The sequence below is a fragment of the Equus caballus genome, unplaced genomic scaffold (genome assembly GCF_041296265.1).
Source record: "Equus caballus isolate H_3958 breed thoroughbred unplaced genomic scaffold, TB-T2T haplotype1-0000019, whole genome shotgun sequence".
NCBI classification, from domain to species: domain Eukaryota; kingdom Metazoa; phylum Chordata; class Mammalia; order Perissodactyla; family Equidae; genus Equus; species Equus caballus.
The window spans coordinates 679,895-703,242 of NW_027222392.1; the positions used below are offsets into that span (position 1 = coordinate 679,895).

The window sequence follows — 23,348 nt, forward strand, 5'->3', positions numbered from 1 at the left end:
GTTGTCGCCAAGTCAAGGTTAAATTCCAGCTGGACCTGAGCAGAACCTGAAACTTCTGAAAAATCAAAATCTTGAAAAACTTTCTATCAGGGACTTAACTCTCAACCCTGGCGTTGGGAGCCCCAGCTCCCAGCTTTCTCCAAGCCTTTGGCTCTTGCCTCCCTGGCTTGCCTCGTGCTGGTTCAGGGACTAAGTGCCCAGGTTGAATGGGACTTGACTAAATCTTATAAGTATACTGACACCTGCAGTTGGGCTCTGCACCCTTCTCCAGGCCCACTGTCAGTTTGACACTGGCTTTACCATCATGGGGGACAACCCAAGCATCCCCGGAGACTCACCACTTGGGTGAAACACTTTCAATTGGATGAGTTATGCCTCAGAAACTCCATCTTGGAGAATACTTGAGTGGTTTCTCTGTGCCTTTGTGATGTAGTTGGACAGGTAGATCAACCTATAATGTCATTTGAGGTACAACCCAATTTCTCAGAAATCAAGAGCAACTGTCCTTAAAAAAATCCTTGCAAGACTGGGAATGCAGCTCTAGAGACAGTTCAGGTTCCACCCATTTCAGTTACCTCAAAGAGCTTGCCAACCCTCCAGGGAATATCTAGCCCATCATTAATTCCTAGGACTGAGGAAAAAAAGTAAAAAAGGAAGGAAAGAAAAATGGCCATAAGAGCAGCTTAGCCAAAAATCTAGCATCTTGAGTGTCTTCTCCACAAAACATTAGTAAAAGGCCTAAAACAAAACTTGGATTCATAGCCAGGGAGCTTTGTATTACTGTACCTGATTCATAGCTGTAATTTTAAAACAATAGCTGTGGAGTTTTTCTTTGTCTCTATGTGTGCTATATGTGTGATATTTTATCTCCAGATGGTATAATTTCTAAAGAACTATATGCAGTTGGTTTAAAGTAAGCACTTACATAAATTATTTCTAAATGGAATAGAAACCACCCAAATGTCTTTCAAGTTAACATGATATGAAATAATCTTTGGTAAAGAGAAGCTTAGTTAAGTTTGTTGGTTTGATTAAAGTAAGCATGCCCTTAAAGTTATCAACATTGGATATGATGCAGACAGGCAGCCTAGGTTTACTAGTCAAATAAGCCCATGTTATCCTTGTTCCAAATTTGTTAGCAAAGTAATAAGTTAAAATGATGGCTAATTTTGTCTAATGTCTCATGAAGTTTTGCAGGCAACCTAAATAATTATTGGGAACAAGTAAACTAAATAGACACGAAAAAGATAAGAGTGTTGGGTGAACTTTTTAACAATTATGTGTTATGGCATGTGTATTTAAAATCACTTCCAAAATATTTCTGCTAACTTGAAACTTTGAAGTTTTGCCAGGTGAAATTAAATGATAAAAAACTCTTTAGATATCTGGGTAATTTTCAAATACAGTAACCTATTGAAACATTGTCACTAAACATGTCTAAGTTTATCTACTTTTGGCTTCTTATTACAGAGAAACTAAAATATGCTTAGATATTGTATTCTTTTAAAGATTGTACTATGAAATAACATGTTTTTAGAAATTATAAAAAGCGCTTAGAATGCTAATATAAAAGATAGTACATAATTGCTTACTTTTTAGTTTTCACTAAGGTCTGTAAGGGTTCAAAATTCTACTAAAAATTAATAAGGAAAACATCTTTGTATTCAACAAAAGCCAGGTGTATGCTTCAGTAAAGAAGGTATAAACAATGGAAATATTTTTGTTTTGTTCAGAAAGATAAATTTGGGGCCGGCCTGGTGGCGCAGTGGTTAAGTTCGCACATTCCTCTTTGGCGGCCCAATGAAGACAACTTGAAACCATGGAGGGTGACTTCCCATTGCCCTGGAGCTGAGTGGTTTCCAAAGCAAAGCGGTCGTGGTTACTGTACAGTCTGTAAACCACGAGGGAGACCACAGCTCGAGTCGTCTCTGTCACTTTGATGAGTTCTGCCGTGGCAGCCAGCTGGCCTGCCACAAGGTCTCATCCCTTAGATCAGTTTAAGTTTTCTGCCCAGACACTGTGTATCAGCTCATACTGAAAGATGTGTTGTGGCTTTACCCTTTTACTTGGGGGAGGTGGGTGAAGGGAGGAAGGAGTGGAGGGTTCAGCCTACTCCCACTTATTAATCATTGGCCTGTGTCCATCCACCAAGTGAGGCTTGCTTCTCCGTAGCTTTAACACACACATCCTAATCCATCAGTCTATCCTGCCCTGAAAACCAAATGCACATGGTCTCATCTCAGATGTGTTTTTAAATCACATTAGATTGATGGCATGAGAGAAAGCAAAACCTAGATTTAAACATAACTGGAGTGACACTAGAAATAAATCTGCTAGGGCTGCCTAGTTGGATATGAGGAAACCCAAAGCCAGCTGCGCTGGGAGCAGCCCTAATTTCTTCTTGCTCTCCCTCTTGCTGAAAACACAGCAACCAGAAACACTTGCAGAATTAGTAGGCTATTGGGAAGCACACCAAAAACAAAAAGAAATACAAAAACAAATAAATGGGGGGAAAATTAAAGTCTTTAACCTGTGGATCTCTAACTACTCAAACAGTAGAGTAAGATTTCAGGCAGAATACCTGGTATAACCATTTAAGTACAGATGTCACCATTTAAAAGACGGAGTTGTACCAGGGAACCAAGAGGTGTCTTTTACTGGTTTGAATCAATGCCACTGTTTCCTTTTCTACAACAGAGTGAGGTTGTCATCCCCTCTTCCTACATGGGAGAAAGAGAGGAGAGACAGAGCTAATGAAAATGTCCTCAAAACACTGCTGTCCCTTGTAAGGCTGGAGAGCTATCCAAGGCCAGTCCCAGCACACTCAGCAACTGTGGGTCCAAGGGGTTTCTGGGAGTCTTCTCAACAGACAGGTTTGGGTGGCTAATGATTCCCTCTATGTTGGAGAGATTCTCCTCCAGCACTTCCAATCGGCACCACTGAGCATCATAAGGGTCTCGCATGGGTGAATTTCTGGAGTAGCAGATCGAGGACACAGAGATACCATGTGGTCCTCTGAAGTGAGGATCAAGGGAATCTAGCTCTATCCATGTCTCTTCAGCGTAACAGTTATACGGCGGCTACCAAATATTGACACCATGCCCCAAATATCACAAGTGATGGCTGAGAGAACCATAAAGCTGGAATGACATCTTCAGTAACCATGTCATGACAGCGAGGCCGGTTCATACCTTCTTTTCCCAACAGCAGTATTTAAGAACATGAGAAAATCTGGCATCTTCTATCCTTTCATTCAGAAAATTCTCCAGACCCTACGATGGGACCTCCTGACACGCATTCCACCATGCACCCTACATCAACTTCAAGTCACCTGAATCAAACACCCCATCTCTATTTCCAGCTGCCGCAAAGCAACACAACACATGTTGGAAAGGTCTGATCTTCAGGCCTTCCTCTCCCCCAAAGGGCATCTGACACTTCTCACAAGATACACAGCTTTGAAATTAGAACTGGAAAAGAGCACAGTGACCCTCAGAGGGCTGAAGCAACCCCATAGCAGAAATCAGAACATTCCTACAACCAACGATTAAACAACCGAAACCTTCCCAAACATCTCCTCCTTTCTCTGGTTTGCTGTTGTTGCAGTAATCCTCCTAACACCTTTTGTAATTCTAATCGCAAACTGGAAGCCATGACTTGCAATGTTATAAATACTGATTTTCCAGTTCAAGTAGGCATTGACTGGCTTCTGTTTTGATAGGAAGGGGCTGTTTGAGGCCTCCTAAAATGTTGCAATTAGTTAGTTCTCGCTGTTGAAACAGACAAGATATTGACAGACACGTTTACTGTTTCCATTTAACCGGCTGGAATGTTTATGCCTAAATGTACTTCTCTCAAGCTTTGAAAGCATAAGGCGTATTTTTTAAAGTGGAAGAAATCAATCAATACATATTATATTTTCATATATAATATATATTACATAATACACACATATAGTAATATATATTATTATATAATACACACTTACTATATATTTCTGAAGTTAGGTTATTTCTAAAACTCTTGCAGGCTGTAATTTAAACTTAGAAAACACATCTCTTCAACAGCAAGGCACCTTGTCAGGAAAAAATCCTTATTTTACCTATTGGCCTTGTGAAGATGATAATATCACTTTAGCTGACAAAATCTGTGTTTGGCTGACAACTCCAATTAATTACTGAGATGCAACAGAGATGGGACCAGCCATCCAGATGTTTTCCAGAAAGAGATAAAAGGTGGGGGGGGAGCAAAGGATGTTTGCCTTTGGGGCATCTGCTCCAGTGTTTTTTAAATGTTATGGCTGGCAAGAAAGCCGGATTACTAATTTATTTTACCTGCACTTAACTTTCTACTCTCCTCTCCTTTCCCTCATCGCTAGGAGACTGTGGCAGAGAAGGGAGATGAACATCTGTTGCGAAGGAGGCGCCGGTTAGAAAGGGCAGGGGTGCAGGATGTAAAAACTCTTAGGGCACCGACTGTCGTGCAGACCTTGATGCTCCTGATGCCAAAGCAACCCAGGGTTCCTGCAGCCACCTGGGGATAGAAAGTCCTGGAGATGGGGAACATCCTCAGTCTTTTCTACCAAGCCAAAACTCACCAGCGTCATCTTTTTAACCGTTCCCTGTTCATTTTGCTCTAACTTGAAAATACTAAAGTCGGATTCCAGACACGCAAATACATTTGAGGGCGATTTTGAGAGATTCCAGGAGAACTCAAAGCCCTTCAGTCAATCTAGCTATCCTGCTTCATGCCTTAGTGTCCCCAACGCAGCAGAACAGAGCCCCACAAGAGCCTGGGCTGGGAAACACCCCGCGGGCACCTGGGCTGGGGATTCCCAGGCGTGGAGCTAGGCAGCTTCAGAAAGCACCTCCCTGGGTGAGGGGACTGAGGCAGGCAGGGCAGTGTGACACCAGCTCCCCTAGCCCTGAAATACAGTGATCCCTGGCCAGCCTCCAGCCCTCTCCGCGCTCCCCCGAGCAGCCCCGCGAGAGTCCGCAGAGGCCTCGTGGGGCGAAGGGCTCTCGGAGAGGTGCCTGGATGTCGAAGGGCGTGGGAAGCCGCAGCTTTCCCTCTGGGTCTTCCCCACGCATCTATCCCCTGCGCCGAGCCCAGAGTCCTACCTGTACCACTCTAGCCCCTTTTCGTAGTTCCTGTCGAAGAAGCGCGGCTCTATGCCCACCGCCCACACCTCCGGGTGGACTCGGATCGCCTCCAGCCGCGCGGGTGCCTCCTTTCTTGACCCCAATGATGAGCGCCTGTGGCAGCTTCTTCTCCCCATAGTTGGGGGTGCTGAGGGCGCCACCCCTCTCGCTGCTCCCATTGACCGCTCTCCGGCCTGCGAGCTCGTCGTGGGTGGTGCTGGACTCCTGCGCTTCCCTCTCCAGCAGCGCGCTCTGCGCCGTGATCATCTCTACAGGGGCCACCGGGATCCGGAGCCAGGTGTCCCGAGCGCCCCCGCTGCCGCTCGCCAGTCCCCAGCCGTCGGCCACGGGGGCAGAGGGCTGCTTGGAGGGCTGCTTGGAGGGCTCCGGGGGCTCCCCGCGGCTCGCGTTGTCCGGCGGCGGCGCGGACGGCTGCGAGGGGGTGCCGAGGCGCACGGGGGGCGGTAGTAGAGAGGGTGGAGGCGGGCTCGGCGGCTCCGGCAGCACCATGGGGAACTGCAGGGTGCCCGAGCCGCCCAGGAGGCTGTAGCACAGGTAGGTGACAGACAGGGACAAGGCGCAGAGAAAAAGCAGCTTGCGCGCCAGGCGGCGGCGGCGCGGCCAGAGGTGGAGGCGGAGGAGGTGCGGGCCACGGGGTCATCGCGGCTCCGGGCTCGCGGCGGCAGCCCCCGGCGCTGCCCGGACATGGTTTCAGCCGCCGCCAGCGCCCCCGCCCGCCCAGGCTGCATGAAGCGACGCCACTGCACCCTCGGCCCTGGCCGCTATCTCGCTGCGCCGGGAAAGAGCCCGGCTGCATGATTCCCCTCCCCACTCTTCCCGCGCAGTCCGGGTGGCCCCCCACCACCTCCCTCAGCCTCCGGCAAGGGGACCGAGGGGGACGCGCGGACCCACCGGCTTCACCTGCTCCGTCTGCAGCGCCCCCGCTTCCCCGGCTCCGACGCGGCTCCTGCTTCAACCTCTGCCGCCGCGAGTTCCTTCCCCGCTGCTAACTTTCTGCGGGGAGAGAGAGGCGCGGAGGGGAGGCGGAGGGGAGGCGGAGGGGCCCGGGCGCGCGGTCCGCGCCGCCGAGGGAAGGGGGAGTGCGCCTCGCCCGCGCCTGCGGAGGGGGACGCGGAACAGAGGCGTGCGCTACGCCTGGGGCACCCGGCAAAGCGGAGATCGTGCCCCTCCACCGCCCCGCCCCCCGCCCCGCACCACATTCATGCTGGAGAAGTTCCCCGCCCAACGCCGCGTACTTCCCCTCCCCTGGGAGCCTGGGACGCAAATTTCTCCTTCTCTCTCCAGATACTTTCAGGGACTTAGAGCCCGACGCCTGCCTCCAGTGCGGCCCAACAGGAAGCTTGGGGCCACAAGGTGGTGAGCTCTCGCTTCCCCTTTTCTCATGGGACTCCAGGCAAACTCGGTCCATCCGTGACCCGCCCTTCTCCCTCCCTGGACATCGTCGTGCCTTTGACCCAGGAGGAATTTCTTGTCCGTACCAGGTTTCCCATCCCAACTTCCATCTTTCCAGCCTCCCCATCTTAGCTTGAAGCTCCTGATTGGTGGAGCTTCGACACAAACCCCCAGATTTCCTTGCCCTAGAGCTTTTGCCTCTGTCCCGCCACCGGTTGACTGTGCTTTCTGCTCCAAAAGGAGAGGCTGTCTCCTCCTCGACACCCTGAACCACAGATGCACATGCGCCCCTTGGGGGCCATTGCCGCTAAAGGAGTTCAGATTTCCCTGGACCAAAATAGACTGAGACTATCATCGCTCTGAACACCTTATAAGCAGAGAGAAGCTGTGCTGCTGTGTCTGTGCATCGCTTCATTGAATTAAAAAGTATCTTCTTTGCAGAGAGATTTCCGTCCCTCACCTCCCTCTCCTGGGGGGAATGGTAAACATCAGAAGGCTTTGGAACATTCAAAACTAGACTTTGCTTCCTGTTTCCTTTTGCTCAGGGAGGTAGAGGAAACGCGAGGCTGGAATGTCAGGAAAAGGCAGAGCTATCAACTGAGGCACTCCAGCGGACTCTGCTTCCTGGGGGCAGGGGCTGGCCCTGCACGCACCTGGCGCCAGTCTTTCCCAGAGGCTGGCTCCAGTGAGTCCTGTTTACCCTGCTAGCCACAGCTGGGTGCCTGGAGGGTCTGCTTTCGCCTACAGGGCTGGTGTGCTTGGCATCTCCGGTTTTGTTTGATCACATAACAGGGACAACGGTTGAAAGAAAATGTATATAATGTCTAAATATTAACTAGATACCTAGTGCCAAAGAGAGAAAAAAATGCTACTCCAATAACATGAACGCAGACTTTTCCCTGAGTGAACAGAAGCTCACGGCTGCTCTCAGCTGGACGTGAGCTTCCTTCACTGCAGCTTCAGCTCAGATAAAGATTATTCCTTTAGAATATATTTTTTATGGTACACCGGAGACCTCTGAAATGCAGAGTCTGGTGTCCTGTAAATCATTTCGTGGAACTAGGGATGCTTTTTCAAACTCCACGCGACTGCACTCCTGTAATGTTAATGGGAAGGGGCCAACTGGAGCTGGGAGCAGCACAGCTTGCCCATCCCTCCTTCGGCTCCAAGCCCAGCTCTGGGTGGTCGCCCAGGAGGGCCCGGTTGCAGCAAATATTGTCACTGCCGTGGTCCATCTCCCTTTCAAAGCTCAGGCGCCAGGATGCCCAAGACGTGGTCCAGGGGCCTCCCTACAGTCCCTGCCCGGCTCCCAGACTTCTCTGTGCCCGCTCTCGGCAATCCAAATGAACCTGCTCTGTAGCTAGTTTTACTAAACATGTGCTTTCAAATTTGGAAAGGTTTTGATAAAATGGTACTAACATTTAACCTAGAGGTGGCAAACTGGTAACAAATTAAGAGCTGAATGTGGCCAGCGCAGTGATATTTAGAAGTTTAAACTGGTTGCCATGTTTTAAAATTGAGGACTTTCCCAAAAAATTTGGCTATGAGGTTTCTGCTGAAATAGTGGATCCAGCAACTTTGGGCCCCTCAGCCAGAACTGAAAGACCCCCCTGATATGGAGCATGTGCCCTGTTCTTCATGGTGCCCCCCCCGCCCCAGAGTGCCCTCATACATTTATGTTACTTGCCTGGATGCTGCTAATGAGGACACTTCCCAGTGTCCCTTCGCCCTCTTGTCCACAGATAGTCCTACTTAAATAAGAGACTCTTGAAAGAACTGAACCCCATTGGTGAAATGTTAGGCCCCACAACTGATGGGGAAGAGGTGATTTTGGGGGAGAGGAGCTTTGCAGATTTCTCACTTGGGCACTTACCTGTTTTGTTCTCCATCCAGGTTTTTTCTGGGAGCAAGTTCTTGAGAAACCTATAATGAAAAGTACGAGCTATCTACATAGGGAGAACTCAGACTTCGTTCAGCAATTCCCTGCGTGTCTGGAGACTGGATGGAATACTTTTTTCTTTTTCCATTGCCAACACCCATGCCCATTCAGGCCTAGGTGAGTTTTTACAATGCTCCTCCAACTGGTCTCCAAGCCTCCAGCGTGCCTCATTTCTCTTCATCGTAGAGGAGAAGAGCAGATCAATGTTTCTGAGGCATGGCTCCACCAGTGCCCTCTCTGATGCAGAAACCTTCCTCTCACTGCCTACCTGATAGACTCCAACTCTCTGCCTTAGCACTCAAGGGCCCCTCCACCTTTCATGTATCCCACAGTCCTGCCAAACCGAACAGTACCCACTACCCAAAAACACACATTGCATTCTTCTCTTTCACCTCTGCCTGATCAGATGATGGAGTTGAAACAAAGCCATCATTTGCTAGTTAAGTGACTTTTGCACAGGTCATTTCACCTCCCTGACCCTCAGTTTCTGCATATGTAAGTGATGAATAGTAAGATTCACCTCATATTGTTCTTATAAAGAATTAAAATTGACTTAGAGAGCATATGCAAAAACAGCTGGCTCCCTGCCTGACATGCTGCAGTCACCAATAATTATTTGGATCAAAATATTGGCTCATGCCATGCCCTGCTTCTTTTCCTATTAAAACCTTATCCTTCAAAAATCGGTGTGTACCCTTTCTTGAAAACCAGCCCAAGGTGTAAACTGAAGTTCACTTTCCTAAGCCGCTCAGTGACATTTATAACGCAAAGTCTAATGCGTTAGATCGTTTTTTTTTTTAAGCAAAAGAAGCTAACTCTGGCTAACTTCAGTTTTCTTATTAAAGAAATTGACTAGAAGGATTTACGGTAACTCACATAACTGAAGGGAATTTTTGAAAAAATCAACAAACAAAAAGCAAAAATAAGCTTTGGAAGGCACAATAGAGCACAGTGTATAGTTATTATTACTGCCGTTCACCAGATATTGTCGGCTCTTCTCTGGCACACAGAAGGGATGTATCTTCTTGGCCCCTTAAAGACAAATGTGACTTTGTGAGCCTTTGGCAAATGAAACTTGAGCAAAAATGAGGCTGTCTCTTCCAGACAAACCTTGGCAAACAGTAGGAGTGTGTTTTTCCTGCCTGGCAGCTGTGCAAGAAGTTGGATCGAGCATCTTTTAGCTGCCATCTACTCAATCCTCCAGACTGAGCAAGGATAATACAGAGCCAGCCCCTGATGACATGGAGCATGTTCGAGAAATAAACCTTGGTTATTTTTAGCTGAGACGTAGGAGTTTGTTGTGAATACAGCACAACATGGACTACCTGACTGATGAAAACATATGTAGGGGAGGAAGACATTTCCTCTTCCCAAATTTGGGTTCGTCTGGCTGGAGAACGAATTAAATTCACATGAGACAGAATAGCAAGAGAAAATTAAACAAAGCTTTATGAGGAACCGTGGCCCGGTGCCTTTCTTCCTGAAGGAAGAAAGGGCACCAAAGAAGTGGGATGCACATAGTGGTTATATACCGCCAAACAGGGTGTTTCACATGTGATTGAAATGTCCCTCCCACAATAGTCACAAGATTGCCCTGTCGGCACTTGATGGACACAGCAGGTAGTGGGTCTGCTATCTCAGTGGGCATAGCAGGACTCAAGTCGATTGTCTGGAGCTGGGCGGTCACAGGTGAGCTCAGCAATCAGTTCCTAGCCTAAGGAAAGATGCTTAATCCTTAAGAAATGCCAACGTTGGGAGAGGGAGGGAAGTCAGTTACAGGAGGTTACCAGACTAGCACAATAAAATGCAGATTTAAGTCCTTGCCTTTGGTATTGATTAAGAGTTTTTAGAGAGAAGGTCATCTCCTTTCTTCTTCCTGGTACAGAGAGGGAGGCAACATTTACAGATAGAGATTTACCTTACAAATATAAATGTGCCCTAACAAAGGGCAAGTTCCATTCCTCCTTCCCTGTCCCAGTTTATCAAAAGCAATCAGCCTCAAATAATCCTGATGCCAAAGAGACATATCTTGGGGTGGCCATTTCCATGTCCCCACACATACATATTACCAATTTCCTGTGCTGTTGACCGAAATGATGCGGGGTCGGTGAGCCGAGGAGTCGAAAGAAAGATTTCTTAGACTCTCAAGATCTGGCAGTAGTGCTCTTTTATTTAGAGAATAGTGAGGAATAGCATGGGGACAGGACCCATGGGCAGGCAGAGCTGGTGCGTGGGGACAAGACTCACCGGCAGTCAGAGCTCCTGCTGCTGCCCCTAGTTGAGGGTTAGGGCTAAATTTAAGGCATAGGTATATGATTCATCTCTTTACAAGACAAAGGAAAGAACATGAAAAAAAGTTAAAATGGTATCAGTGCAGGTGGGATCTGATCATTGGGTGATCCCATGACTTTTAGACAAGAATCAAACCGGATTGAGTAAATGGCAGAAGTCACCGCTTGAATTTTATCCTCGGCTAAAGACAAAGGAGGATTTGTGGGGGGGGAGGGGTGGGGGTCAGTTACATGAGGTTGCCAGACAGTAACCAACTTAAGTTCTTGCCTCTGGCATTGATTAAGAGCTTCTAGAGATAAGACCATCCCCCCTTCTTCCTGGCACAGAGAGGGAGGCATCTTCACAGATAGAGGTTTCCCTTAGGAATGTAAATGTTTCCCAACAAAGGGGCAAACAAATTCCATTCCTTGGAGCCTGAATCTCATCTGTAGTTTTAAAACTAACCAGCCTAAAAATCCTCATCGTAAGCCATTTTAAAATTAAGCAGCCTAAAAATCCTCATCAAAAATGACTTCAGTGAGCCAATATTAGAATTCCTTTTCACAAAGGTGGATAAGTGACAGATTAGAAGTCTACACTGTCCCAGGAGTGTAGACAGATACCATGCTTATATATAGCAAAAATATTTCCTCATTTTGTCCTTTACCTGTCAATAAAAAGGTATATCTATAGAAATCTGGAGGTAAAGCTCCAGACAAAACCAACATGGTGACAAGGAGGAACATTACATACTTGTAAAAGGAGCGACAGATGAGAAAATAGTAATAATGGCTGGGAACTTATAGAACCTTGCATTGAAAGTGATCTCATATGGAACTCAGGAAATATTTATAGCTGAAAGCACTACATGACAAAATCTGGTGGATGGAATTAAACAATACTTAGAAGAAAGATAGCTTCAACATACGTATCTAAAAAGAAAAATTAGAAACCAATGAGCTACTTGTTCAAGAAGCTAGACAAAGAGCAAGACAGTAAAGTCAGGAAGAAAGGAAATGAGAAAGAGAAATGCCAAACCTTTGTTTCTATTTATTTGCTCTTTATTTATTGCTATGGACTGAATTCTCTCTCCCCGCCATTCATATATGGAAGCCCTGACCCCCCTTGTGACCATGTCCAGACACAAGGTCTTTAGGAAGTAATTATGGTGAAAATGAAGTCATAATGGTGGAACCTAAATCAGATAGGACTGTGGCCTCATCAGAAGTGGAAGAGATCTCTCTTTCTGTTTCTTCACACGCATACACACACCCCGCCATCTGAGGACTCAGTGAGAAGGGGACCTTATGCAAGCTGAGGAGAGAGCCCTCGCCAGAACCTGACCATGCTGGCATCCTGCTCTCAGGCTTCCAGCCCTCAGAATGGTGAGAAAATAAATTTCTGTTTAAGTCACCCACGCTATGGCATTTTGTTATGGGAACCCAAGCTAACACGCTTATCTTTCACAGTTTGTTCCTAGGTTCTGGTACCAATTCCAATGTGTGTGGAGTTGGGGGTCGGGGGAGTCCCCCACACCAACAAGCAATTCTTGGGACACCAGCTGGGTGTCCTACAATTCAACTCGATTCTGACACTATGTACCCAGAGACAGCAACACATCCCACAGGTTAAGGGTTCAGTCCCCAAGACTGCCCCCACTGCAGGTGCCAATAGCAAGTCTCGGTTGTCGCCTATGATTCTGAGCAACTGGCTGTCAGTAGGAGGTTCCCAAGACTCTCTACTCCGGTTCGATGAATTTGCTAGGGCGGCTCACAGAACTCAGAGAAACCTCTTACTTACTAGATTACCTGTTTATTAGAAAAGGATATGACTCGGGAATAGCTCGATGGAACAGACGCATAGGGCAAGACATGGGGAAAGGGCACTGAGCTTCCATGTCCTTTCCAGGTAACCACTCTCCCAGAACCTGCACATGGTCACCAACCTGGATGCTCTTGGAAATCTGTCCTTTTGGGTTTTTATGCATAAGCTGTTTATTCATTCTCTTACCCTCAGCTGCTGTTTTTCCTTCCCCATTTACAGCCCAAAGCCAATCAAAGAAGGACATGTGCAGTGTGCTGCTGTTCCTGTACATTTTTTAAGTGCATAACAGTGTAAGAATTTGTTAACGGAGACATACACATGTATGTCTTGACTATGCATAAAAATGTAATCTTTTGTTAATGGAGCCATGCACATGGCTATTCTTGGAATCATAAAGAATGTAATTAATTTTAGGATATTGATACCTATGATGAGGGAGGGAGGAGAACGGGATGGAAATGTGAATTTTAGGTGTGACGGCAACATTTTGCTTCTTAAAAACAGAGATATCGTTGTGGGCTGAATCATGTCCCTGAAAATTCATATGTTGAAGTCCTAACTCCAGGACCTCAAAATAGGGCTGTATTTGGAGAGAGGGCCTCTAAAGAGGTAATTAAGGTCAAGTGAGGTCACATGGGTAGGCTCCAATCCAATGTGACTGATAGTCACGTAAGAAGAGAAGATTAGAACTCAGACACACACAGAGGGAAGACCGTGTGAGGACACAGGGAGAAGCGGCCGGGGAGAGAGACCTCAGAAGAGACTAAACAGGCCAACGCCTTGATCTTGAACTTCGGCCTCCAGAACCGTGAGAAAATAGATTTCTATTGTTTAAGCCACCCTACGTGTGGTATTTTGTCATGGCAGCCCCAGCAAATGAATGCAACATCGGAAGCAAATAGGGCACAATTCAACGTCTGTTCTTTCTGGGTATTGGGGCCGGAGATAGAGGTCATACTATGTACTCTTCTGCATATTTGAAATATTTCCATAATAGTTAAGAAAATAACAAGCAGATCCCGAAAAAGAATAACCAGAGAGTAGAAATTTATGTGTGATTGCCTTACAGGCCAAGGTGGGTTTCGCGTTGGGCAGGTGGTTCTCTTCCACAGGGTGTGTCAGTCACCCATGAATTCCCGTCTCTTGGCTCCGCCATTCCTGGCGCCTGTATCATTGTCTGCAACCAATCTGCACAAGGAGAAAGAAGGAACACGGAGAAGACAAACCTGCTTTCAAAAGTTCCAACCTGGAAATGGCACACACCACTTCCACTCCCATTGCATTGGCTGAAACATAGTCACACGCCACACCTCACTGCAAGTTGCTGGGTGACTGCCTTCCTGGGCGCCCAGGACAAGGATGTGGACAAACAGCCAGTAGTCCCACCCACAATGTCATCAGGTTGACCCTGGTCTTCATGCTGCTGCTCAGTCTACAGCGTGTCTGCCAGGTCTATGGTTAGGGTTTAGATATTTTACAAAGGCGCGGGGTTGGGGGTCATGGTTTGGGACTTCAAAGAGGAGGAAGCCAATTCACAGGGAGACAGAAAACCAAATGTTTGCTGGGCCATCTCTAAACAAATGAGAGAGAACTTGTGTAAAATGGGCCCGGCTAGGTACCTCCTTCTCTACCACATCTAGAGTTCCCTACGTTGACAGCTCCTTCCTGGAACAGGACTTCTGTCTTAAATTCTTTGAGGCAGTTAGGGGCAAGGCCAAAGTTTCTTTTATATATAAATTTTATGTGTATATATGTAATTTATAGAACTAAATAAATGAATTTAAATATAGATACAATGGATTATATATTCTATTATATATCAATATTAATATATATTATATATATATAGATAATCTCCTTGGTTCTCCAGAGAACCCTGACGAATACAGGAGGAGTTAATATTCTTTTATCTATGGCACTTACATTTAATCATTTGAAATTCTTAGTTATGACATTGTTATGGCTTGCAAAGAAGTGTCCTTTACAGTGTTTCATTTAGAGGCCTCAAGATACCAATTTTAAAAAGTTTCCCATTTTATTTGTTTGGTTTGATAGGCTTTTTCCAATTGAGTGCACAGATAAACCAATTTAGGAATTTCAAAGGAGCCCCATTTAGGCCAGTGAAGCCTTAAACCACCCTGAGTAATCTGAGCCCAGTGGGACAAAAATCTACATGTAGAAGGTCTGTATTCTTTAAAGACAAAACCAGCAGGAGTGCCAGAGTGGGGCTGTTCTTTGGTGGTCCTCTTAGAAAATGGATTTCTCATTTGTATGAACTTACCAAAGGATCAAAGGCCCAAAAAAGGAGTGAAAGGAACAGAAGTTTCTAACAAAGCTGACAATGGAAGGATGGCCAGAACCAGTATCAAAGGACGCCTACATAAAGTCTGGACCTCTACCAAAAATGGGAGGTCCAGGCCCAGGAGGACTTACCACCAGGAACCAGAGCCACCAGGAGGAGACGACAGAGCACAAAAGATTCTTTGCAGGCACCTTGCTTGTGTCTGTGAAGTGGCACCAGAATTGAAGGTCAGTAGCTAGGGATCCCACTTCTGTCACCATGTAAAGTCAGCAAATAAGAGGCATAAACTGCAAAAGAACCAAAAAGTTTATTTGGGGGTCTCAAGAATTGCAATTCAGGAGATGTAGATTCGAGTAGAAGCTCAAATGTGCTCCTAGGAAGACAAAGGAGGCAGGGGTAGATAAAAGGAAAGGACACAGGCTTACAAAGGTCTACAGTGAACAGTTAATGACTGCTTCTGGCATGGGGTGAGCTGACTTGCCAGAACATAGTTGGTCCTAGGCAGACTGTCCCTTCTTGGAATGAGGAAACACTTCAAGATGTCACCTCTGCTGTCAGGTAAAGCTCAAAAGTTCAGTTAACATCTGGTGGTGGATGTGGTGTAGAAGCATAAGCCCCACTTCCTTAATGGCCTCCCAGCTCCATTTTAGAAGCCTTGAAGATGGTACTCCATTTTGTCATTGTCATCCACCACAGTCACGCACCATGTAACAATATTAACGATGTTTCGGTCACTAATGGACCACATATATGACAGTGGTCCCATACGGGTAGCACCACATAGCCTGGGTGTGTAGTAGGCTCTACCACTTAGGTTTGTGTAAGTACACTGTGTGATGTTCACACAACAGTGAAAGTGCCTAATGATGCATTTCTCAAAACATGTCCCTTTCATTAAGTGAGGTGTGCCCGTACTGATTTTAGTCTTGTGAATGTTGAATAATGAATTATTCATTTCAATTATTTGAGTCAGCCCCACTGGCTGAAGACGGTAAAGGCTGACTGAAGCAAAAAACTAAAATTTGTTATTCAACATTCACAAAACCAAATGAGTAAAGAACTTTAAGTTCTATATCAGGGTTCATGTAAGGCAAAAACATTCTAAAGGAAAGATGGATTTGAGGACATATATGATTCTGAGTGTAAATGTCTGGGTACTAGCAAAAATTCCAGGGAGCATTTCAGACTTCGAGGCAGTGGAATTGGTGAAACCAAAGTCAAGCTCTCCAAACAGTAAAGGGGGCCCAGGTAATATCTGGAGTACAGGTGGAACAGGCAGAAAATTCCATTAATGTAATTGTATGATATGATGAACGGACAGAGTTGGAAAATAGGATGGCAGGGTAGGGCAGAGGGACCTGGAGGGCCCAGGATGGATGGAGAGATCAGCTGGGCTGGTGGGGGGAAGGGGCCATGGGCACACCCTCTGCATGTCCCCTCCCCCACCCTCTGAAACCCTTTGTGACTCTTCAGTGCTCTGTGATGCAGGCCTGGGATTATAGGCAAGTGTGGACACTCTCAGAGCTCAGTTGCCTCAGGCAGCCTTGCGATTCAGAAAATGGAGTTCAGTCAATGGAATGTTCTCTCATTTCTGAATAGCCATATTGAGTTGTTTTTGAGCATCTGCTCAACATTCTTAGATAGTGACCACAACCTCACCATCGTGTGTGGGTTGTGGTTGCTTCTTCTGTTCCTGTGCTTCCTGGTGGGGATTCCATCTTTACCAACCTTCTGGAAAACCAAAATCTACCAAAAGGTAAGGATCCCTGGGCAAGCCACGAACAGGGATTTTTTATTGTTGTTTCCATTTCTAGTCCCACATTTTTAAATGAGTTGGTCCAGAGAGACTCCTAAGATGGCAAGTCTGAATAGAGGATAGAACATCATCCTTCTAGGGGAATAGGCCAGGCAGGACTAGGGGTTCAGCTGGGACTGTTTCCCATTTAAAACTCACAGACCATCTGGGTGTGGTGGAGGATTCCTGGATAAAATCCCATCACTGATTTCACGGCCCTGCATTAGGTTATTTAGAGAGTTTGGGATCTGTGTAGGAGAACACTGTTCCCAACACTGGATCATGAGTCACATTCCCATGTCGGGCGAAATTCGACCAAACTGTCCTTTGTATTGGGCAGATCAGGAGAGCAGGGCTGAGCCTCTGAGCAGACACTGGAGTGTGAGCTCTGTCCCAGGATACAGGGTCCCATCTGAGGAAGCACAGATGTGACTGTGGGCCTCAGAGTTTATGCCCTCCTTGAGCAGAGGACTTCTGACTGAGAAGATCAAGTGTGGACTCCAGCCAAAAATCCTCCTTCGAGTTTTTCAAAGAAGGAAAAATTGAAAGTATCTTATCACCTTTAGAAATTCAGAAAGGGAAAGAACACAAAGTGCTAGTAATAAAAATGGAGAGTGACATTAATCTTGGATGAATATCTGAGTTTCCTAGAGAGAGGAGCAAGCCAACTAAGTCCTCGCTCCTCATTCTTTTCTTTTTGTTCTCAGCGTCAGGGCAGAGCCAAGAGGAGAAGAAGAGGTGGAACACCAAGTGGTAAGGTTCCACCTATCCCACCTGAGCTCTCCAAGGGTGACCCTTCCTGTCCTCTCCATGAGGTCCCAGGTCCATGGTCTCCGAGGATGTCAGTCGCTAGATAGAGTCCCTCTCAGAAGATAGAGGCCTCAGAGGAAAGGCTCATGGGAAGGTAGTCAGAACCCGAGACATTTCTCAGATTCCTGCTCTGCCCAGCTCTGGGCATGAAGCAGTGATGGGCCTGGACAATGGGTGTTGCCCAGTGGGTGGCCGTGGGAGACATCAAGAGTCAGAACTTCTGTCTCCTGACCTTGTAGAAACTACGTTGACTTCCTGGATGATCAGACTCCTCGAGGTAACCATTGACCTATGTTCCTCACATGGTGGTTTTGAACATATATGTATGTGACAGTACTTTATAAATGAAGCAACAAACACATGTGAACCTTATTAATATTATCATTGACCGTTTGACCACATCTACTGATTCTTGGGGCTTTCAGAGTTAATAGCCCGTTAATATCCCAAGGGTCTCCCATAAAGGGACTCCCGTGTAACACCTATGCTTCTACCTTTATTACATGTAATTCACTCTTCTGGTTTCCCAGGTTGGAGAAATTACCAGAGGGAAACAGAGGAGAAAAGGAGGCTAATTTCTATTCTGAAAAGGTGACTAGCCTTTTCTTTCCTGATCCCTCTTTAACATGTTCTCTGCAATTCCAGGGATTCAGTACAGCCTGCAGTAGTCATGGGAGGGGTTTGCCATAGGAACGGGTATGTGAATGAAGGCCTTGGGGTGAGGGCTGCTGAGTGTATGGTGAAGTCATAGACGTGGGGCATTGTGAAGGGGGAGCAGGCTTCAGGTGGCCCCTCACCTGACAGGCCAGCAGGTCCTCCTTTCCTTGTTCTGGTCCTGGCTACAGTTTTCTACTTCCTGTCTCCCGCAGGCCCCTAGGCCGGCCTCTCGATACCACCCGCTTTCGTCAACTATTATGCCCAGACCCCTCCTGTGAGGTGTGTAATAGCACAACTGCTGAGATCAATCGGCTCCTGGAGGACCTGGAAGATGATACCGCCTCTGTGTCCTCTATGGCTTCCACAGCTTCTGGGACTGAGTCATCATTCACTCTGTCCTCTGCCTTCTCAGAAGTCCTTCCAGGAGACCTAACACCATCCCCTCCACCTGACCCTTCCCCACCGCCCCCCTCCGTCCTCTCACCTAACCCAATGACACCCTTAGCTGACTTTGTTTCACCCTCACCACCGGCTCACTCTATGCCACAAGAGTCTTTTCCTCCCTTGGAGTCCAAATTCCCAGCAGACCGTTCCCCACCCCAACCCCTTGCCCTTCCCCCTCTGCCACCACATGACACCCAGGCAACGGGTCCTATTCTCCAACCAGAGGCCACTCTGTCTCTGAATACGATCTTCTCTCTTGACCGCACCCTTTCCCAAGATATTAACCCCTTACCAAATTTGTCCCAGATAATCAATCCCACTGATTCACTGGCTTGTCATCACACACCACCAAGCCTGTCTGTCTCACCACCGACAGACCACCCTTTAACTGTGACTAAATCTAAATCGGTTTCCATCTTATTGAAGTCTGTTCCAGAGAACTCATCTCCAGATAGCCCTGGTGGGTTGTCCACTTATGTCCCAACAGTCAGAGGCACTGACCATTCAAGCCTGTCAATTTCAGAATTATCCTGGTGGCAAGCTTGTGCCAAAGACTTGTTCTTAGCACCTTCCACCTTGGCACCATGTGATTTTAATCGAGAGTTTCTTGCCCTCCATTCTTCAGAGTCCTCTCTGGAGAGACACCCTACAGCTAACCTTATAGAGCCTGGTAACCTCTCATTTCTCAGCCCTCATGTCCTGGCACTCCTGGAGAGACAAGTCCGAAAGAGGAGTGATTTCCTGATGTGGAAAGAAAAGGAGAAGGAGAAGGGTTCTTTTCCAAAAAAACTTAGGCCAGGCCACCAACTAAATCCTTCGGGGAAAACGTTAGAGTCAAATGCTGATGAGTGTGACTCAGCATTCTCCCTTCCTTTCTGGAGCAGTGCAGGCATACCAAAGGAGCTGCACATGCATGAGCAGCCCCCATATCCTAAAATCTTGGAGGACCATTTACAGGAAAAATGTATGCAGCTCTTCTGGGGTCTTCCATCTCTGCACAGCGAGTCCTTGCCCTCTGCTATCCGTGACTCAAGTGACTGCACCACAATCTTCCTTTTCAATACCATCCCAAATGCCTCCACGGGCCAAGAATCCCCAGTACCTCTCCATCGCCCACCTCCATCCTTGCCTGAGATCCAGCCCCAACACTTGCCTCAAACCCTGCCCCAATCCCAGCCCCTACCTCTCACTCAGGTCAAGTCCCAGGCCCACCTTAAATCCCCACTCCCAATCCTACCATCTGGTCCTCTACCCCAGATAAGGATCTGTGGGGTGTGTCGCCATAGACCCCAGGATGAATCAGAGTCTCTCACCTCATCTGAAATTCAACAACTGGAATGGAAAGTGTTGCAGAAGCAACAGGAAAGTTTGTGGGGTTCCCCCTCTGTAGTCCAAAGATCTCAGGAAGAATTTTGTTCTTCAGCTCCCAACTTTCCTTACCATCAGGCCTCCCAGGCCCATGCCTCCATTTCCATCCTTCCCGTAGAGTTTCCTCTCAGTGATGAGCTGAGGAAGAAACTGGAACATCACCTTCGAAAGAGGCTCATCCAACACCGGTGGGGCCTGCCCCGCAGGATCTGTGAGTGTCTGTCACTGATGATGCCTCCAAGAGATTTCTCAGAGATAGCTAAGTCAGAGAGCAATCGTGGACTCTCACGGATCTCGGTGAACAAAGATCTAAATGTTGGATTGAGCCAATCCAAAAGCTTCCATGAGAGGGGTTCAGAACTGCTTCAGGTAGAGAAGGAGATGGGGAAGGATCGGGGGCACAGCCCAGAGAACGGCCCAAAAGCTCATCTGTTGAGTGACCCAGAGAGCTCTTCAGATAAGGATCCGGCATATGACTCTGAGAAAGACCTAAATAGTCACGTGGCAAGTCTGTCAGGGAAAAATTCAAGGGCCTTGGAGGAAAGTCTAGATCAGAAACAACTTGAAAATGTCCTGAAAGCACATTTGAGCAAGAAGTTTGAGGAAATCAGTGAGGCTCGGCTCCCTGGGACGGTGCGCTGTTCATGGCATGCCAGCAAGCAGACATTGCTGCTTTCTGACAAATCCCGCACCCAAATAACACAGAGGAGTTTGCCACCTTCAGTGGGTGGGGACTCCTCCCTGAATACCTTCCAGGAGCTTTGCTTCATTGATTCCAGTGCACAACAGATGATGGAAAGCCATATTAAAAGCTTTCGTATGAGAATGGAGTGGGGCCTTCCCTGCAGGGTCCTTGAATCCATACAGGCGTTTAAATCGGAAGATGCTGCATCCCAGTCCTTGCCCTATTTCTACTGTCCCCCCTCAAATAACCCAACTTTGGGAGTGGACTCCAAATCCGAGGGCTTCGAGCCCCATAGAGGAAGCTCTAAATCTGTTCTTCAAGAAAAAGCGGAAACAACAAATTCAGCCCTGGTCCTGGATCGTCTTTGCCCTGCTACTTCACCTATGGGCAGGCAAGGACAAGGGGTGCCGAGACAATCACCCTCTGGTATCAACCAAGAGATTGCAGAGGTTGTTCAGAGGAGTAAGGGTGCCAGACAGACTCATCTGCCTGTCACATGTGGCATCACAGGCAAAGCGAGTCAGAAATTTACTCAGCTAGGCAACAGATGCCCCCCAGAGCTGCCTGCAAGGCAAGCTGGTGCCAAACATGAGACAAAGGATGAGAGAGTGAGTCCCAGTGATAGAAGAGAAGGGCGACAGGACAAAAAGATGAAGTCGGAACCCTTTTCCGTGCACAGCACGGCCAGGGACATATTCAGGGCCAAGGAGCTCAACGCTCTGCAGTCAAAAACTGGTAATGTGTTGACAACCAGCAAGCCAGGAAGCTCCCAAAGGATACGTGAGAATCACAGTAAAATAGAAATTACTGGGACCATTGAAAGCCCTGCACCAAAAAGACAAGTTCCCCAAGACCCGAAGTCATCGGATCTTAAGGAACATCTGTTTAGGGAATTAAAGTCGAAACTAGAGAAGAGGAATCAGAGCCAGGTCCAAGGCCAACACACTGACAGGTCCCCTTCCTCAGAGAGCTTGACTTACAAGGCCTCACTGACTCATGCCCACGGTGTCTCCAGTGGGGACATGGGAGCTTCCCAGGTGCTGCATGTACGTCTGGAGGACACTGGGATCAGCAGGCAGCAGCGGCAGGAGCCTTGGGTCCCCAAGAAAGACCGAAAGAGGTACGAGGATAAGAAATTCCCACCAGCTACAATGAGAGTGAGCCCTCTGGGCACCAGCAAAGAAGAGCTTGGTGGAGGGGATGCAGGGTTGGGGACATGCCAACCTACAAGAAAGAGTTTCCCTACTCAGATCACAGCATCAGAGGAGACGCTTGGGAGCAAGTCTTCCCAGACCTCATCACAGAAGGCACAGCCTCCTCCTGAAAGTCTGTTCAGAAAAAAGATGAACCACATTTTTCAATGGCTTCGTCCTGGGACAAAAGGCAAAAACCAAGAACATCCCCAGGAAAAGGGCAGCCCCATATCATCTGCACAGAGCAGAGGCCTGGTTAAAGGGAGAGCTGCCATTACTGGGACCACCACAGCTCAGAAGACCAGGACAGTCCCTGGGAAGTTCCCAGTGGAGAAAGTGGGGCAGCGGTGTGCAGCAGAGGTCACCCGCCCTCAAGAGCCCCTTCCTTCCCTGAGAAAGTTTGCGAAAACTGACCAGAAGGCAGAAGAGCAGGCCCAGGCAGAGCCCGTCCAGGGGCATCCTTCCAACTACAGGGCTCCCTCCTGTAAAGTGCCAAGCACCAAGTCCTGCCACCAAGAAGTTGTCTTTGCTGGCCAGAATTATCCTACATGTTCTAGACGGATCAGAGACCAGAACAGACACCCTCAGAAAGTCATGGCGTTTAAAGATCAGCTATTGGATAAGAAGCGTCCCTTATCTGTGCCTCGCGGGAGCATGTGCCCCATCCAAGCTCCACCTGCAGGCGTCAAGCCGGCCCAGGGGCCTCCAGCTGTTCTCACCACTGCTAAAGGCACTATGTTTAGGGATCCGTCTCTATGTCAACAGAAAACGCTTTTCCAGCGTTTCGAGAGCGGAAAATTTCCCACCGCAAAATAATTCCTTCTTGTGGAGAATATTAATTCTCCCCAATAAATGATTCTCTAATAATAGTGATGTCTTTTCTGTGTCCTGTGTTGGGGGCATGGGTTTCAGGTAACTCAGGGCTTGTGCTTAGGGAAAAGGAGGAGTGAGTTCAGCTCTTACTGATTGCTTCCTCTGGCTTCTAAAAGGTCACCAGTGCTCTGGAGCTCTTGTTGACAAAGAGATATCACGTGCCCCCAAAAGCCCATTTCCTCCCCTGATGAAGTTTGAGGAGGTGGGCTCTGCCTCCTGCCTCTTCGCTTAGCCTTAACGAAAGTGTAGAGCAGCCCACACCTTCCGCTCACTGAATGTTTTACATCCTTCAGAGAGTAGGGAAAACAGGTGTTCTCTATCCGAAGAGGGTCAAGAATGGGTATGCAATTCATAAAACAACAATGAAGAAAAAACAGTGGCTTCATCATGATTTAGAGGTCAGTGACCAGAGGACCCCACAGGTGGGTGAACCCTGAATGGGATTTGGGGGGTGGGGGAGGGTATTGCTGCAGTGGATCCTGGGCTGGTGGGGGAGGGGCTAGGAACAGCACAGACACTCCTTAAGAATCTGTCATGTGAGTATATTAATGTGTTAGGGAAGAATACTTTAAACTTTACATTGAGGTTTCCCTACTGGAAAGGCACCTGGGGGAAGTGGTTCCCCTCTGTAGG

General features: G+C 47.5%; 2 protein-coding genes across 51 annotated transcripts in view; one reads left to right on the forward strand and one right to left on the reverse strand.

The window, feature by feature from the left end:
* Window positions 1-23,348, reverse strand: part of LOC138922933 (heparan sulfate glucosamine 3-O-sulfotransferase 4-like) — a 94,581-nt gene that overhangs the window by 16,070 nt on the left and 55,163 nt on the right. For 34 of the 50 annotated variants that reach the window (XR_011436062.1, XR_011436063.1, XM_070259377.1 and 31 more), the window contains 5 exons: window positions 15,022-15,177; window positions 13,656-13,776; window positions 8,428-8,477; window positions 6,054-6,155; window positions 5,121-5,685 (listed from right to left, as the gene is read on the reverse strand). Coding sequence is in view for 35 of the 50 variants with exons in the window: in XM_070259377.1 (XP_070115478.1) it covers window positions 5,121-5,651 (531 nt within the window). In the remaining 15 variants the exon portion in view is untranslated. Of the gene's footprint in view, window positions 1-4,334; window positions 4,550-5,120; window positions 5,686-6,053; window positions 6,156-8,427; window positions 8,478-13,618; window positions 13,777-15,021; window positions 15,178-23,348 lie in introns of those variants that run through there. The other 16 variants (XR_011436076.1, XR_011436072.1, XR_011436074.1 and 13 more) reach the window with 6 other exon arrangements.
* On the forward strand, window positions 15,412-22,711 carry LOC138922932 (spermatogenesis-associated protein 31D4-like). The gene is made up of 4 exons (XM_070259356.1): window positions 15,412-16,646; window positions 17,393-17,438; window positions 18,026-18,086; window positions 18,365-22,711. The coding sequence occupies exons 1-4, from the start codon at window positions 16,449-16,451 to the stop codon at window positions 22,656-22,658; spliced, it is 4,599 nt and encodes a 1,532-aa protein (XP_070115457.1). The 5' UTR covers window positions 15,412-16,448; the 3' UTR covers window positions 22,659-22,711.

What these genes read in the sequence shown, in the direction of transcription:
- LOC138922932 (XM_070259356.1), top strand. Translation starts at nt 16,449, where the DNA reads ATGGAGTTCAGTCAATGGAATGTTCTCTCATTTCTGAATAGCCATATT. An exon ending in AAACCAAAATCTACCAAAAG is followed by an intron (nt 16,647 to 17,392) that starts GTAAGGATCCCT and finishes TTTTGTTCTCAG; the next exon opens with CGTCAGGGCAGAGCCAAGAG. An exon ending in AAGAGGTGGAACACCAAGTG is followed by an intron (nt 17,439 to 18,025) that starts GTAAGGTTCCAC and finishes CTGGTTTCCCAG; the next exon opens with GTTGGAGAAATTACCAGAGG.